The sequence below is a fragment of the Sus scrofa genome, chromosome 7, assembly GCF_000003025.6.
Source record: "Sus scrofa isolate TJ Tabasco breed Duroc chromosome 7, Sscrofa11.1, whole genome shotgun sequence".
NCBI classification, from domain to species: Eukaryota; Metazoa; Chordata; class Mammalia; order Artiodactyla; family Suidae; genus Sus; species Sus scrofa.
The window spans coordinates 3,806,269-3,823,137 of NC_010449.5; the positions used below are offsets into that span (position 1 = coordinate 3,806,269).

Consider the following 16,869-nt stretch of genomic DNA (forward strand, 5'->3'; position numbering starts at 1 on the left):
CTTGAAAAAAAGCTCCATTCTCAAGGCTTATTTTTATGTGATCTGATTCAGAGCTTAGTAGGTGCAAGTGGCCCTATCCACCGGACGTTTTTTAAAACCAACCAGAAGCAACTGTTTAACATTACAGCTGCCTGAACGGGTGATACCAGTTGGGGATAATGAAAGGAGGGACTGAGACACCCTTAGGGGACTCTGAACACCTCTGACATGCTCCTGAAACACTAGTTGGTCACATACATGCCCACGTGCAGGCTGTGAGCATGCCCAGGAGAGCCCCGAGAAGGACTTAACTCTTACCTCTGGCTGAACTCAAGGCTCTGTTGCAAGCAGAATGGCAAACTTCCCGCAGGAATATTGAAGACATTCCCACAACACACAGATAGAGCTCCCTGATAAGGCTGGGAACTTGTTGGTTCAAGATATTTAAGGAAATTTCTGTCCAATTATCAGCTGACCACTAAGCTAACCTAGCAGAGACTTCAGTGACTACATATCATGAATACAGACTTACATCAGGCCAGGAAAGTCACTAACAAAAAGAGAGTAGCAACAACAGCAACAAGAACAAACATCAGCAGTAAATTCCAGACAGCAGGATATCTGAATCCTGTAGAGTTATCACATTCTATTATTTAAAACATCCAGATGTTTAACAAAAATTCTAAGACATGAGCAAACATACATGTATGGACCATACACAGGAAAAAAGGAGAAACTGCCACCAAGGAAGCAAAGACACTGGGCTTTATTAGACAAAGATTGTAAATGAGCTACCACAAACATGTTTGAAGAACTAAAGGAAACTATAAGAGCAATGGCTAACCAAACGGAGAATATGAATGAAAAGACAGAACTTACGGAAAGAAAGCAAACAGAAATTCTGGAGCTGCAACGTGTGATACCTGGTGATTTTCTCTAAAGCAATGTGGCTAGCAGGCCTGTGGTTAACAGGATAATTTATTTGAAAATAAGTATCTTTGGTAACTGTTCCGCGTTGAAAACTTGGATGCATCACAGGATAATTTTACAGACTCATAAGCATCTTAAACAGTCTGGCCTGTATTCAGAATTTTTCTTCTATTTTTTTCAACTTGGAATTCACTTTTGGATAATTCTTCTTTTCAGGCACAGTGATTAAAACAGGATAATATAACAACATGAAAGTCCAATTAGTTGTAACACACTGAGCATCTAAAAACGATGTAAGAGGGGATTAATTTCAGTTTCAAAAATGCACCTACAATGGGCAAACCAGCAGGCCGAGGGCACAGCCAGGAATGAGAATGAGGATCGGTGGCTGTGGTGCACCCAGGGCTGGCTCCCAGAGGGGAAAGCTGCTTAATTTCTGCTCTAAAATTTGCTTTGAAAGAAATTTGTTTAGAGATTCAGTGCTACCCACTGCAGCACAAAGTCTTTTGAGTTCAGAATGAAAAACAAGGACAGAACTATAACAAATACTCTTTCTAAAAAGTATTGAAGGAAGTTGGGATTTTTTTTTTTTTTTTTTTTAATCAGATGCACTGAGGCCAGTCAAGGAATGACAGGATTTTTCTTTAGCATGTTTGATTTCTGTTTTTTCTTTCTGGAGAGCTGGCATGAAGCTAGTTTGCAAAGCAGTATCTGTATGTAGGTGAATGGGTCTCAGCCTTGGTCCTGTGCAGGGGGTTAGAGGGTCTTTACACAAAGCCCGTGGCAGAACCTGCTAACTGGCTGGAAGAAGAGTGACATTTATTCAAAAACTAATAATTTTAGAGCTGAAGATGCCCTGTACCTTAATGAGTCCAAAGTCACACGAGAAAATTAAGGCCCAGAGAGGGCAAGCGACTTGCCCAAAGTCACTCAGCTGATCCGTGGCAGAGCTAAGCACCTTGCATGAGCCATGGAGAGAGAGGGAGGGGAAAAATTACAAGAATAGTTCGACTTGATTTTCTGTTTTTCCCTGAGGCCCTGAGGAGAAACGAGATAAGACTGTCATTTCTCTCCATTTGAATCATTAATTCTTAGGCCGCCCCAACTTTGAGGCGAAACTGATAAATACAGATTCGCCAGATTGCACTTATTTTAAAAGATTAAATTGAGAAAGCCAGTCTAATCAAGTCTACTTAATTTCAAATGAAACGGCAATAAAGGAAAGAAAGATTCTTACTGCTTGTTCTAGCGTCCTGCGTCGTTTCCCCAATTATCTTTACTATCATGTGAGGTGTTTAAGATTTGGAGTTGGGCAATTTTCTGCATCTGCCAACTGGCCAATCAGCTGGACTCTAGAAGCAGATGAGGGGGCTTCTGGGCCTCGGTGTGCACAGGGGGGCCAGCCCCCTCCTCTTCTCGTCCTGAGCATGTGAACTGCACACACTCCCACCCACCCCACCTGGAACTCCACCATCCAGAGACCAACCACCTCCTCTGGGAATGTGGGCAGGATGGAAAGAGGGCACACGAGGACTTAGAAGATGGATTAGAAGCAGCCTCGGGGTCTAGGCGGCTGTTAGCGCCAAGAGGGTGTCTGGAACAGCGTTGACAGCCGGACCCTCTGAACCTAAGGGCGAGGGCGGGCTTGTTTTAAAGGAGGCAGCGCCTGGGGTTGGCCAGCACCCGGGGTCGGCCAGCGCCCAGCCCAGCGGCAGAGAAGAGGGAGGGTTGGTGACGGATGGTAGTAGCCACACATCCCCGCCCCCAAACAGTATTAACTGCATCTGCCTCTTGTGAGTGTCCAGCCGAGGGAGCATCAGCTTCTTCAGGAAGGAGGCACCTACAAGAAGGGATAGCAGGGCCACGTGTTCTTGTCCTACAAGAAGGAATGGCAGGGGGCTGGATCTTGCGTGAGGGAGTCTCCATACTCAACAACTTCAGTTAGACTAATACAGGATAACTCTGCATGACATGGTGCCTCTTCTGCCTGGTCCTGGAAGCAGTGACCCCTGGTCGTCTCAGCTCAGCCCTCAGACGTTTGGACACACCCCTGAGTTTCAGCTGCGGTCCAGCTCATCTCCTGGGCAGTCCATCTTGGAGCAGCCCCGCCAGAAGCTTGCAGGCGGAGAACGGCTTTGAGTCTATGGCCACTGACCACGTGAGCAGCCTTGCCCCTGCTCTCCTGGGTTTAGGACGGAAGCCCTCCCCCTTTCTAAGGACTCTGAACATTTAGGACAGTACGCGAAGCTTTCTTTAATGTGTCTCCACGGCTCCTGGCTCACATTGCGGCCCAGCTTACATTTTTCTAGAGTGTACTAAACGTGGTTGTCTCACCCACGAACACTGGTTGGGGTTCCTTTAGGGCAGCGACTTGATTAATTTCCCTGTGAATTCTCAGCATCTGGTATTTGGATGTATTAGCGTATTAGAGTGTTGGTTGAATGACTTAAGTGATATGAATCAGTTAAATGAGCATTTAACATTTTTTTTGCCCCAACCAATTCTATTTATCAAGTCCTTGCTATACGCCCTGCACTGTTTAAAAAACAAAAATCAAATCCATCAAACACGGCTCCTCCCGTGGGGGTTGCAGGCTGCTGGAGGCAAGGCCAGCGGGCGCGGCTCTTTCATCCAGAATCGCCAAATCCACCCACCTCCTCTTCAGCAGCAGGACACAGAATAACGCTCTCATTTAGAAGGAGAGGAGCCTTTTACTGAATACCTTCCATGACCCTAATAAGCACCACCATCCCTTCCTGTTAAAATTGTTTCCATTTCCACCGTGACTGCTGTATGATGAGTGACCGAGCCGAGCTCTTTCTGGACAAGGACAGGCGGCCCCTTTACCCCGCCCATCGTGAGCCCCCATCTCTCGTCCCATCTCTCGTCCCCGCTGGGATTGCAGCTAACATTGCTCCAGCATCTTCATTAAACCCTGAAGGATGATTCATGGATCCCTTCCCCCGGAGGTTGCACGTAATTCCAATCCCGTCAGCACACCGGGGACAGGAGGCTTCGACTGCTCCTTCCAGGATGTGTTACCTGACGTTGGCTCTCTCGGAATTTCATCTGCTAACCCGAGGTCCAATGATTCTGCCCAGCTGTGCCCTTCTAAGTCTCCTCAGCCCCTCCTCTCCTGAATCGCTAAGAGGCTGACTCTTCCCGCTGGGGGCATCCACAGCAGGTCGGCGCTGTGCTGCCCCTGGTGAAGTGGGGCTGTGGGAAGGGGAGACCCCCATGCAGGGACCTGAGGGGACAGTGCAGGAAGCAGGCAGGTAAGCAGCGGGTGCTAGATGGTCAGTGGTGGTAAAGGAAGAGAGAGTGAGGGAGCAAACCTAGATTCCCCCCACTCGCGCCCCCTCCCACCCCCCACCCCCCACCCCCCGGGCTCTGGACCTCCCTGAGCAGGGCAACTCCCCATGCATTCTCTAGCGCTCCTCCGGAAACCCCGTCCTGGCTCATTTCTGCTTTGGGTGCACGGAACCTGGCTGAGTCACTGAGAGGAGGACACCGGGGTTCATGGAGAACCCGCCAGACACATGCGTTCACCACGCACGGTACCATCAGACATCTGTGCGGAAGAAGACGGGGCAGGTGGAAGGAGGGAGGGGCAGGGCACAACCCTTAAGAGAATGACAGAGTCCTTGAGGAGGGGACAAAACCGCTTAGACCCAACCAGTCCAAGATGGCCCATGATGCGAGGCGGAGCGTCCTCATACCCCCATTGCGACGCGTCAGCAGCTGAATGACACGCCCCCAGGCGCCGGGACAGTTCCAGGGCCAATCATAACAGGCCAAAAAGGGGGCAGTGGCCCAATTCCTGGAAACCCCGCCCCTTCCCGGAAACAGCTGGAATAATCCTCCCACGCCTTGGCCTAAGAAATTGCCCAGCCCCTAAAACTTCACCCTCCCCGTTTTTGGGGGGCCCTGGCCTTCTGAGACCGCCCACACTTGGTTTCTCAATAAATCTTCTTTCCTATCACTGCTTCTTGCTCAATTCCTCTGGCACTGAGACATAAAGAACCTCAACTTCAGTAAGTCCTGGGACCACGTGTGTGATTTTCATCAAAACCCAGTGGTTTCGAGTCCCAGTCTGGGTTTGGGCTGAAGTGAGAGTCCCAGTTCAAGCATTCAGTGAGCCGGGAGAGGGTTCAGCGGCATGAGAGACACAGAACCAGGAAATCATTCTCCTGGTTTCCTTTACAAGGCGGGGTGGGGGGTGGGCAGGGGCCACATGCAAAGGAAGAGTTTGACTGGGGCTCGTGGGGGCAACTGGGGCTGGGGGCTTGGGTGAGGTCTCGTGTTGCCAGCCATGCTGCCCTGGCCTCTTGGTGATCAGTGACACCTTCCAAACCCTCTGTGCCCTGGCCTTGGCCTCTGTCCACCTTCTGCCCCCACCCCCTCCTGGGCTCACCCACCCTACAGCACAGGCAGCCCCTGCTCTTTGCCAGTGACCATGACTAATTAGCCAACTAAGCACTCCCTCTGGACCTAGCGATGGCAGCAGTACATTAAATTGCCCTTTAATTGGTAACTACTAAGTTTATCCCCTCCTACTGATGAGGAAGCTCAGAGAGGCGAAGCCCTATTCTCAAGGTCACACAGCCCTTGACTGCCCCAAGCCAGAGCTTGATGTGGGGTGTGGCTGGGGTGACCGTGTACTTACTGGTGGACGTGTCCAGGGACAGCCCCCACCAGCCTCCTTTATCGAGGAGGGTCTTAGAATACTTTTGGTTTTCTGCAACATCTCTAATTTTGCAGGGTTCACAGGCGTTTGCACTGAGGAGGCACCAACTTCTGCTTTTATTTTAAAAATACCCTGTGGGGGTTCCCATCATGGCTCAGTGGCAAGAAACCCGATTAGTACCCATGAGGATGTGAGTTCGATCCCTGGCCTCACTCAGTGGGTTAAGGATCTGGCGTGGCTGTGGCTGTGGCTCTGATTCAGCCCCTATCATGGGAACTTCCATATGCCTCAGATGCAGAACTACAATAAAAGCAAAAAAACAAAAAAAACAAAAAAAAACCCAAAGTGACAGAAATATCCCAGTCATCTTAGGGCACCCCTGTTTTTCTGACTCCTTCAATGTGCTTAGCTTGATGGCAACATATTGCCTCCAAGAAATGCCAGCTGTGTGACCACTAATGAAGGCAATAACTGCGGCGAACATTCATTAGGCACCTGTTATGCTTGGAAATCATGTCATCTCCACTTTAGAGGACAAAAGAGAGGCACAGAGAAGTTGTGGCTTGCCCAAGGTCACACAGCTGCTCGGTGCATGACCCAGACCTGACTGAATTCTTTTTACCTTTTTATGGCTGCACCTGCAGCTAGGGGTCGAACTGGAGCTGCAGCTGCCGGCCTACACCACAGCCACTGCAACACCAGATCTGAGCCGCATCTGCAACCTATGCCACAGCTTGCAGCAACGCCAGATCCTTACCCACAGAGCGAGGCCAGGGATCAAACCCTCATCCTCACAAACAGCATGTCCGGTTCTTCACCTGCTGAGTCACAGCAGGGCCTCCCCTGACTGAGTCTGTGCATGCCTGTGCTCCACGGTCGGGCTCGTCCCAGGCTGGGTTAAGATCAGCCATGCAGTTAGTCGGACAGTCATCACTTAGGCGTCAAGGGGCAAGGGAGGCCGAGGAGCCCAGGGCAGTGGTCTGGCTGCAGAGGAGGGGGCGGGCCCCAGACGGGATGGCTGAGGGGCTATTGCGGGCAGGCGGCGAAGGAACAAGGGTGGCAGGGAAAGGGAAAGGAAGTCGGAGCAGAGAGTTGGAAGAGGAAGGGGTTCCTTTCCAAAGATATTTTTCTGGGTCCCTCAGCGTCACACTTTTGTATCAATACAGCGAAGGGCCTCATGGGGTTATTTGCTGAGGTGCCCGGGGGGACTTTTTTTTAATTAAAATTAAAAAAAAATTATAGTCGATTTATGTTCTGTCAATTTTTGCTATACAGCAAAGTGACCCAGTTACACACACACACACACACACATATACAGACTTTTTTTTTTTTGTCTTTTTAGGGCTGCACCTGCAGCATATGGAGGTTCCCAGGGTAGGGGTCCCATCGGAGCTGTAGCCACCAGCCTACACCAGAGCCACAGCAACGCCGGATCCTTAACCCACTGATGGAGGCCAGGGAGCGAACCCGCCACCTCGTGGTTCCTAGTCGGATTTGTTTCAGCTGTGCCGCGACGGGGCCGCCTACAGACATTCTTGTTTTCCTTTCTCTCGTATTGTCTACCATGCCCGCTCTCAAGCGACCGGCTGCAGCCCCTGTGCTGTGCAACAGGACCTCACTGCTCACCCTTTCTAAATGCACTAGTTTGCATCTACCAACCTCCAATTCCCCTCCCCTCCCTCCCACTCCCCCCCACCCCCGTGGGACTTCATGATGGGACACATTCAAATCAAGGAATGAGGGGATCGTTCTGAGCCGCAGTCGGCTACAAGGGCATTGAGTGTGTGTGTCGGGGCGGAGGTAATCAGTGTATGATGCCAGATAACTCTCACTTTGCCATTTCTGAGGTCACCAGAGGCTCTGGGGGTGGCTGTTTTGGCCTGTCTTTGTCATTCCATAAACACGCAGGGCCGCTAGACTGCAGTTCCAAGGGCTTAAATGGTGCTTTAAATTGCCGTTCAGCTTGCAGAGGTGCGGGTCTGTCTCCTACGCGCTCCCGCTGGTCATTGCTCGGCTCATTCCCTTCAAAGGCACTGCCCTGCTTTTTTCAGTCATAGAAGCACTTTGCTCCTAGTTCAGTGATTTCCTTCTTCGCACGTTCTCAAATGAACATTTCCCAGGTCTGGTGAGTTAATACTGCTCCTACAACTGTGGTCCCTTCCTGTGGCATGGGGATCTAAGATGCTTCCAACTTTGAATTGCTCTTAAAATGAGCTTATAACTTCCTCCCATCCCCCTCGGGGTGCTTTTACAACTGACAGGATTTTAGCTTTATTCCTTATAAAGAACAATGGTAGGAGACACATTTTTGGCTGGGAAATTCCACTTCGCTCAAAGCCTGACAATTTGCTTCGATACAGACCTTTGTAAATATCCTTCCCATTTGGCCTCTCTGGATTCTTTTCCCTTCTCTTTTTAAAATATTGCTTTGGACTGAGTGGGTCCCACGGAAAAAAGGAAATTTCTTTGGGATTCAAAATGCCCTGCTTGTGATACACTTGTTCGGGGTAGTGGGGGGAAAAAAAGAAAAACCCACGTGTGATTGGTATTTGGGAAGGACTTCAGCTTTACTTCCATGCCTCTCTCTGGATAAAAGCTGAGGTCGCAGATCTGGCAGAACGTCCTCTGTACGTTTAAAGAGCAAAGCCTATGTTGCAAAGGAAAAAAAATGGCTGTGGTGCAGAGTCAGATGCTCTTGGGTTTTATTCTCAGGTTACCAGACGTGTGACCTTGGGAAAATGATTTTAACCTCTCTGGGCCTCAGTTTCCTCATCTGTAAATGGGATATTAATAAGCACCCACCCGATCAAACCATTAAAAGGATTAGACAGGATTGTGCACGCACAGAGACTGGCATACAGCAAGTGCTTAATAAAGATTAAATATGTACCCCCTCTTTGGCCTAGAGAACACTTGGCCACCATGTCTCTGCCATTCACCATAATATTCATATACTAAAGTAGAGAGGAGCTAGGATCACCTCTCGCCACCGAAGCTGTGGCCTTTTCCAGGGGTTGCTGTTGTAATGGGGTGATCAATCTTTATTACCAGAAGTTCAAACTGCCAGTTCCGTAACATTTCCCATTCATTAGCTAAAAACCATCTCTGACAATCAGACATTTCTGCCCATGGTATCCAAGAGTCCTTAAAATAGAAGAGAAAGAAACAGCAGATGGACTGCGCCTTGTGGGGACTGTGTTATGTCACTTCAATGTGCTATCAGCCAATGCCCCTGTAACTCAGACTCACCACACCGAATCCTTGGTGAGCTTGGAGTTCACGTTCCCATCTTCTTCCAGGAAGATGTCCAGCTGCAAATTGGCATTGTTGTCATGGGCTGAGAAATAATTAGTAACGACTCTTGCTGGTATCCCAAGGCATCTTAAGACTGCAGGAGAGAAGGATGGACCACAGCTAAGCACATGGCTAAGGTCTAAGGATGCAGAGCCAGTGATGGACCACAATGAAGCCCATGGCCAAGGCCTAGGGATGGAGAGCCAGTGATGGACCACAACTAAGCCCATAGCCAAGGTCTAAGGACAGAGAGCAAGCGATGGACCACAACTAAGCACCTGGCCAAGGTCTAAGGACACAGAGCCAGTGATGGACCACAACTAAGCCCATGGCCAAAGTGTAAGGATACAGAGCCAGTGATGGACCACAACTAAGCTCATGACCAAGGTCTAAGGATACAGAGCCAGTGATGGACCACAACTAAGCTCATGGCCGAGGTCTAAGGACAGAGAGAAAGCAGTCCCTTCTCACAAGGGACTTTCTTCTCTACGAACATGTGCATGTCACCCTCAAACCTTTGCACTGAGGAAGGGGGCCTGTCATCAAGCACTGGGGCTGCAGAGAGAAACCTTGCCAAGTGATCCTTCTGAACTGCAGTTGGCACCACATGACGCCACCAGGAACGGAATCCTAGGGTACAAGTGTTTAGTTGCTAATCACACAGTCATCAAAGCAGGGTTATTTCAGTCTAGCTAATGCATCTATGTTTCTGAAAATGAAATTAAAAAAAACCCAGCTAACAGGAAGTTAGGGACAACCAAGCATGCCCTCAGTTCGGTTTGCTCTCCCGGCTGGAACTTGCTCTTGTGACCCTGGGTGGAGGGTGACACCACGGGTTCATTTGAATTGTTAGATAATAAATTACCTGGATGCATCTCTTGCCATATGTATCTATTGATTAAACTTAATCCAAATGCCCTCTCTGGCTCCCAGGACACCAGACATCAGAGCTCATTGAAAATAATTCGGCTGACAATTTTAAGATTAATGACTTGGCTTGCCTTTTTTTTTTTCCCCTCTCAGAATTGTTTAGCATTTTTAACCAAAGACTATCCACCTCCTTCAGGAGAACAACCTTGGAAGGCCGCACGTGAGTCTGGTAGAGACTCCAGGGTCCTCATTAAATGACTTAATCTGAACACCCCAAGTGACAACGATGGCAGCACCACCTGCTTCCCACGTCCATCTCCCTCTACTGATTTACTACACAGGCTACAGTTTTGCCAAAAAATGATTGGCACCGTAGTTCTATTTCTAGCTTAACACTAATCATGTGATCACAGAACGAGGCCTGTCCCAGATTCTGCCGAACTCTTAGTCTTAAGACAAGTGCAGCTTGACATGGGGCCTCAGTACTTCCTTCCCAACGAATTCCCTTTTCAGGTTTATTCTCACGGTAACATCCTCACACTGAACCCCTGCCTCCCTCTTTCCTTCTTTCTTCCTTTCTTGCTTGCTCGCTTTTCTCGCTTTCTTGCTTTCTGTCTTTTTAGGGCCTCATCCCTGACACATGGAAGTTCCCAGGCAAGGGTCGAATCAGAGGTATAGCTGCCGGCCTACACCACAGCCACAGCAATGCCAGATCAGAGCCACATCTGCAACCTATGCTGCAGCTTGCCGTAACGTCAGATCCTTAACCCAATGAGAGAGGCCAGGGATCGAACCCACACCCTCATGGATACTAGTCAGGTTCTTAATCTGCTGAGCCACAACGGGAACTCCAACCCCTGCCTTTTCTTAACTTACCATCCAAGTCTGTTCTCAGGAATGGATCTGATGACCCTTTTACACAAATGGCATGACAGGGACAGAAGGGTCTACTATCCTACCTGGTTCTAAACCTAAAGGAATTACCCTGGAGCAGTGAAATTGGAGACATTAGGAGCACGTGGGGAGTCCTTCCTGTTTTCCCGGAGTCATTGCATAAAGAGACCAGCCTCCCAGCACGCTGACACATGGGCTATGCTGCCCTTTACTGCTCCCAGGAAAATATATTCCTCTAGCCCGTGGCTATCCTCAAATAGCTAGGAAAAAATCTTATTCTGTTGGAGGCCATAGCAAAACAAAAGTCACAATTTCTTCCCACTTGGATCGCTAATCCTTAGACAGGCACAACTTTGAGCTGAAACTGACAGGCTTCCTAATCATTGATTAAAAGTGGTCTCATCCTGGCTTCTAGCCTCCGGACCCTCCTCGATTTTTCTGATTAAAAAAAAAATGCTAACTAGGTAAAACAGTCTTTATTAACGAGCAAGCAGAAAGGAGGCTCTGACTTGAGCTTAATTTTTTTTACAAGGCTTTAGAAATGGCAGGTGAATGAAAATTATTATTGATGATGAAGACATACTGAAACCAATGTATTTTTAAACATATTCACTGAATTAACAATAGCATTGTCTGGGCCGGGACAGACAAATGCCATGCTGAAAAATGATGCTTGAGGCTGAAGAGAACAATTCTGGTCCCATATGTTTTCCTCTATGGATTGGATGCTGAGTGATTAAAAGCCAGAAGGGAAGCTGGGGAGTAGAGATGGTTCATTAAGTTCTGGTACCTAATTGCTCAGGGGCATTGAGACTCCCTTGTAAGAATGGAGATGAGTCCACCTGCCACTGTCCTTCCAGAGCTGGGGTAAAAACTAAGTGGGTGTTTCACACACTTCTCAGTGATAAACAAATAAGCATGTTTATAAAACTTCTCAATAACCAAGAAGCAGTACGTAGCCTATTATTTTTTATTTTAAATTTTGCAAATTTAAACTTTTTAAAATGTGGGGGTGACTGAGAAAAAAAATGGAGCATTCTTTCCTCCTCACCCTACTTGGTCCCTGAGACTCTCCCTTTCTCTGGGGGCTGAACGATGGATTATGTAGGGAATAGTCCATCATTCTTTCTATAAAGCCCCTGCAGTCAAAGAGAAACTGTGATCATATTTGGTCCAGTACAAATTAATTACGTGTTGACACCATCCCAGAATACCCAGAGCTTGCTAGGTCCCTGTGCCAGGATATAGACAAAATGTTCTTGAGGTGAAATTTCCTTTACATTAAAACAATATTGTTCAGTTGGATACTTACACGTGTTAAAGACTCCAGCAAAAACCCAGCACTGACCATAGCGGACTGGAGTCTGAGAACTCTTGTATTCCAACAGGATGTCAACACTTCCCGTCCAGGCTGATGGCGGGACCCCGTACGAATACACATTGTCCCAGGACCCAACGAGGACACCTTCATCATCTTTGGCATTAACCTAAGTGAGACCATGAGAGGGGAGAAGGAGGAAAGGTCAGTTAGAAGAATCCTCTCAACTCCAGCACTGCGCAAGCCTGATGATGCAGCACTGGGCAGGTTCCTGCACGATGAAGCAGGTCCACTTCCGTTCGGTTCACTGTCATCTGTCGGGGAAAGTGATATGATGGCCAAGGGTGCAGGGGAAACCAGACCAGCCAGACTGTCTCTTACGTGGTGTCTGACTGTGGTAGATGCTGTTGAAGAGCAGCTAGGAAGAGGTGTAACGTCTTCTCGTAGGCTCAGGGGAAGACGCCCAGAGGGCCCTTGGCCTGGTTGCAATAGCCCCGGAGAATGTTGTGAGGAAGAGAAGAAGAAGACCTACCAAAGAAGACCGCTCGGGGAGGAATCTCGGCTCGGTAGGCGGAGAATGAAAACCACCGAAGGTGTGTGAGCTCCTTCTGCTATTTCCCCCTCTGGCCCCGTCCAGCCAGGTGAAAGGAACATTCACTATCTGATTATTTGGTTCAGTGTAGAAAAAAATTATTCTTTGGAGATTTCTGAAAGACTCCACTCCATAAATTGCAAATTGCCTCTGATGTTAACTTTGACTTTATCCTGTAACGCCGTGCAATGACTGGGGTACAGCTGGTTTAGCCAACCATTTTGGCTCTATTCAGGATCGATGATTCTCCTTGCAGTTGAATTGATTACTTAAATCTGCATCTATCATAGTGAAGCCTGAAGGGTGCCTTGGCAGGAGATGATGTGTGTGGGTATTTGTGAGTGGGCAGATTCAGCTTTAATTCTTATTACCCGTTTCTCATCCTTATCGTTGAGAAATAGAATAGGTCGAGGGATCTTAGAGGTAAAAATTCCTAAACTGTGGTTCTAATGACTGATTTTTCAAACAGATAACTGTTAATTAGAAGCATTATTTATAACCTACAGCTGAACCCAATCAGCCTAGGGGAAAAATAAGGGGAAAAAAAAAAGAGCTCTCTCCTTTCCAGACCTTTTAATTGTTAATGCTGAGCTGTTCCCCTGTTGCTAGATAAATCACAACTCTCATTTATTAGCATTTAGCCAGATTAGCTACTGTTTTCTAATTAGAATATTGATTTCTGGGGAGCCTAGATACTGAAAGGCATAAGTCTTTAGTGACAGATGGAAAGGGTTAAAGTAGTATCTCCCTCTCTAGACAACACGATATATTTGGGGGACACTTCAAGGACATTCTGGCCCCTTTTCGTGCCACAGTTGACTGTTAACACCCTATCCTGAACTCAGAGTTGGACCAGGGGCAGAATGAAATGTCTTGGTCTTGCATCCCTGGTGGTCAAGGAGACAACATGAGCCCAGGACTTTGGACAGGAAGTGCTATTCAGCTTCATTTAGGCTTCACCGAATTGTCCTCTCCTAACACCTACAATATTGGTGGGAGAGTGTGTGTGAAAAATCCAACCCCTTCAAAAAGTCACTATCAACAGCCCGACTGGCTTAACATAACTCAGTAAACTTCAAAACCTGGTCCACGAAAAGATGAGGATTTTGGAGTGGAGCAGAGAGGCAGCCTGGCTCAGCTCCTGACTCTTCAGAAACCCCACCGTCAAGCTAACGAAGTCCTGAAATCTCTCACTTGTATTTCAAAATCGAGAAAGAAACAAACTGAATTGAAATGCTGACCTTTGCCTTGTTTTGACCGGGATCATGGCAACAACTGCTGTGGAGAAATGGGTGAAAAGGGGTCTGTGTCCCTGAAAAGGAAGAGATTCTGGGACTCTGTGGAGAAATGATACAGAGCCTGAGAGTTATCCCCACGCGGGAACGCAATCTGAGATCTACCTTCCATGAGGTGGAGTGGATCCTGGAATGAGAAATTTAACAGGATCCTAAAAGAAAGAGCAGGGCCCTGGATTCTAACAGAGATTGCCATTTCTTCAGCTAACTTCCCTTCTCTGCCCCAGTCTGTCTCAGGGTACAAAAGAAAAGAAGAATGAAATACATTGGCCTCGAGTTAGTTCAGAGGGGAAATCAAACCCATCTTGGATTGGAGAGTCAGGATTTTATCTATAGGATATTAACTGTGAACAGAACACTTCGAGAAGTGATGCAAGCATGAGCAAAAGTGAAAAGCAAAGCAGAGAGGAACAAGAGATGGAGAAACGATCGACAAAAGAAAACAAAATTAAAGAACATGAAGGAACTTCTCACTGTCTCCTAGGAGATCACAGACCTAAAGGAACAACCTGAGGACCAACTCAATCATCACAGAAATAAAAATAAATTATACCCTCTAAGAAACAGAATAGATAATGCTAAAAATAAGGTTAATGATACAGAAGAAAAACTTGAGATGAAGAAAATACTAATGAAAAAAATGAAAGAGATGAACTTATTATTATTGGAGAGGAGCCAATAGCTGTGGAAGACAAGGATGATACAACATAAGGATAATTAGTACCTTTAAAGCAGAGAACCTGGAGTTCCTGTCATGGCTCAGTGATTAAAAAATCTGACTAGGAACCATGAGGTTGCAGGTCCAAACCCTGGCCTTGCTCCATGGGTTAAGGATCCGGTGTTGCTGTGAGCTGTGGTGTAGGCTGGTGGCTACAGCTCTGATTAGACCCCTAGCCTGGGAACCTCCATATGCCGTGGGAGCAGCCCTAGAAAAGGCAAAAGGACAAAAATAAAAATAAAAACAATAAAATAGCTTAAAAAATAACACCAAATAAATGTTCATGACATAAGGAAATTTTACTTAATTGAGGAAAAACTGAATCTATACATTGAAAGAGCAACATGAGCTCCAGGACAATTTGATGCAGAATGCTCACTTACTTAGGAACTTTAATTAATCAAGCTTAGTTGAACTAAGGATAAACTTGAGGATAAATTGTTCAGTCATACAGACAGAAAAATGCAAATTACAAGGGGGAAACAGGGCCGCCTTCAGACTTATCTAGAGCACCAGTTGATGGCAAAACTTAGTCATTCATATTTAAGTGGTCCTGAGAGAAAGATGGACCCAAGAATACTATGCAGATCTAAGATGTTCTGTAAGTAGAAGGATAAATAGCACACATTTTCAAACATGAAGGATCTCAGAGAATACAGTACCCCTTACAACCAAGCTACTTGAAAAGTTATCTCAAGGTAGGGGATGAATCTAACAAAGACCCCAGGAACAGGGTAAAAGATCCAGCACTGAGAACAATTCATACACACTTAAACATCTTTAGGAGTTACAGTAACAGAATAAACATGAATTGTAAAACTCAATAATATGGAAACAGTAATGATCCGAAGGAAAAATTAGACATGAGTGTGGAAAGAGGGGAGGAGAAAAGGAAGTGCTGATGTTTGACGTGTTGATCTCAGTTGACTGACACCATCTAAAATGAAAACAACTCAAAAACATACAATGACTCATTCCTTCAGTGGTTTTCATAATTCTCTAAGAACCTCAGAGGGATCTGCTAGGAAATAGCATTTCCTGCAGTGAGGAAACATTTATTTAAGTTTAACAGTTTCTTCTGCTGTGATTCAGTTTTTTTCTTCTGTGAAAGTAAAATTTATATAAAATAAAATTAATTTGAATGTGAGTACAATTAAATGTAATACTTTATTAAATAGGATGATACTATTTGGCATAAATACAAAAAAAAAAAGACCAGTGAAATGCAGTAGATGACACAGAAATACAGTTAACTAATTTTTGATAAAGTTGCAAAGGGAATTCCACAGACAAAGGATAATTTCTTCTAACAAATGGTACTGGAACCATTGGATATTGCTATGAAAAACGAACTTTTATTTATACCTTGCACCATATTAAAAGTTATCTCAAAATGGATCTAGACCTAAACATAAAACCTAAAACTATAAACATTTCCAGAAGAAAACATAGGGCAAAATGTTGTGCCCTTTGATGAAGCAAAGATTCCTTGGATACCAAAAGAATGATCCATAAAGAATAAATTTACAAAGTGAACTTCATCCAGCTAAGAACTTTTACTCATTAAAAGATATAGGTAAGAGATTATCAAGAAAAAAAAAAGAGATAAGACTCAAATCAATAAAATTAGAAATGAAAAAAGAGAAGTAACCACAGACATCACAGAAATACAAAGGATCATAAGAGACTACTACACGCCAATAAAACAGAAAACTTAGAAGAAATGGACAGATTCTTAGAAAGGTACAATCTTCCAAGACTAAACCAAGGTGAAATAAAAAAGATGAATGGACTCATCACAAGAACTGAAATTGAAACTGTGATTAAAAAACTTCCAACAAACAAAAGTCCAGGACCAGATGGCTTCACAGGAGAATTCTATCATTTAGAGAAGAGCTAATACCTATCCTTCTGAAACTATTTCAAAAAATTGCAGAGGAAGGGATACTCCCAAACTCATTCTATGAGGCCACCATCACCCAACACCAAAACCAGACAAAGATACCACAAAAAAAAAAAAAGAAAACCACAGGCCAGTTTCACTGAAGAACACAGGATGCAAAAAATCTCAACAAAATACTAACAAACCGCATCCAACACGACATTAAAAGGATTGTACATCATGATCAAGTGGGATTTATCCCAGGGATGCAAGGGGTCTTCAATATCCACAAATCCATCAGTGTGATACACCACGTTAACAAATTGAAGAATAAAAACCATATGATCATCTCAATAGATACAGAAAAAGCCTTTGACAAAATCCAACACCCATTTCTGATAAAAAAAAAA

General features: G+C 45.9%; 1 protein-coding gene across 1 annotated transcript in view; it reads right to left on the bottom strand.

The window, feature by feature from the left end:
- F13A1 (coagulation factor XIII A chain) overlaps positions 1 to 16,869 on the bottom strand; it is a 149,508-nt gene that overhangs the window by 54,979 nt on the left and 77,660 nt on the right. Inside the window, exons 7-8 of the mRNA XM_001927630.7 lie at positions 11,967 to 12,141; positions 8,846 to 8,984 (exon numbers count right to left, since the gene is read on the bottom strand). Coding sequence (XP_001927665.3) covers positions 8,846 to 8,984; positions 11,967 to 12,141 — 314 coding nt within the window. The remainder of the gene's footprint in view (positions 1 to 8,845; positions 8,985 to 11,966; positions 12,142 to 16,869) is intronic.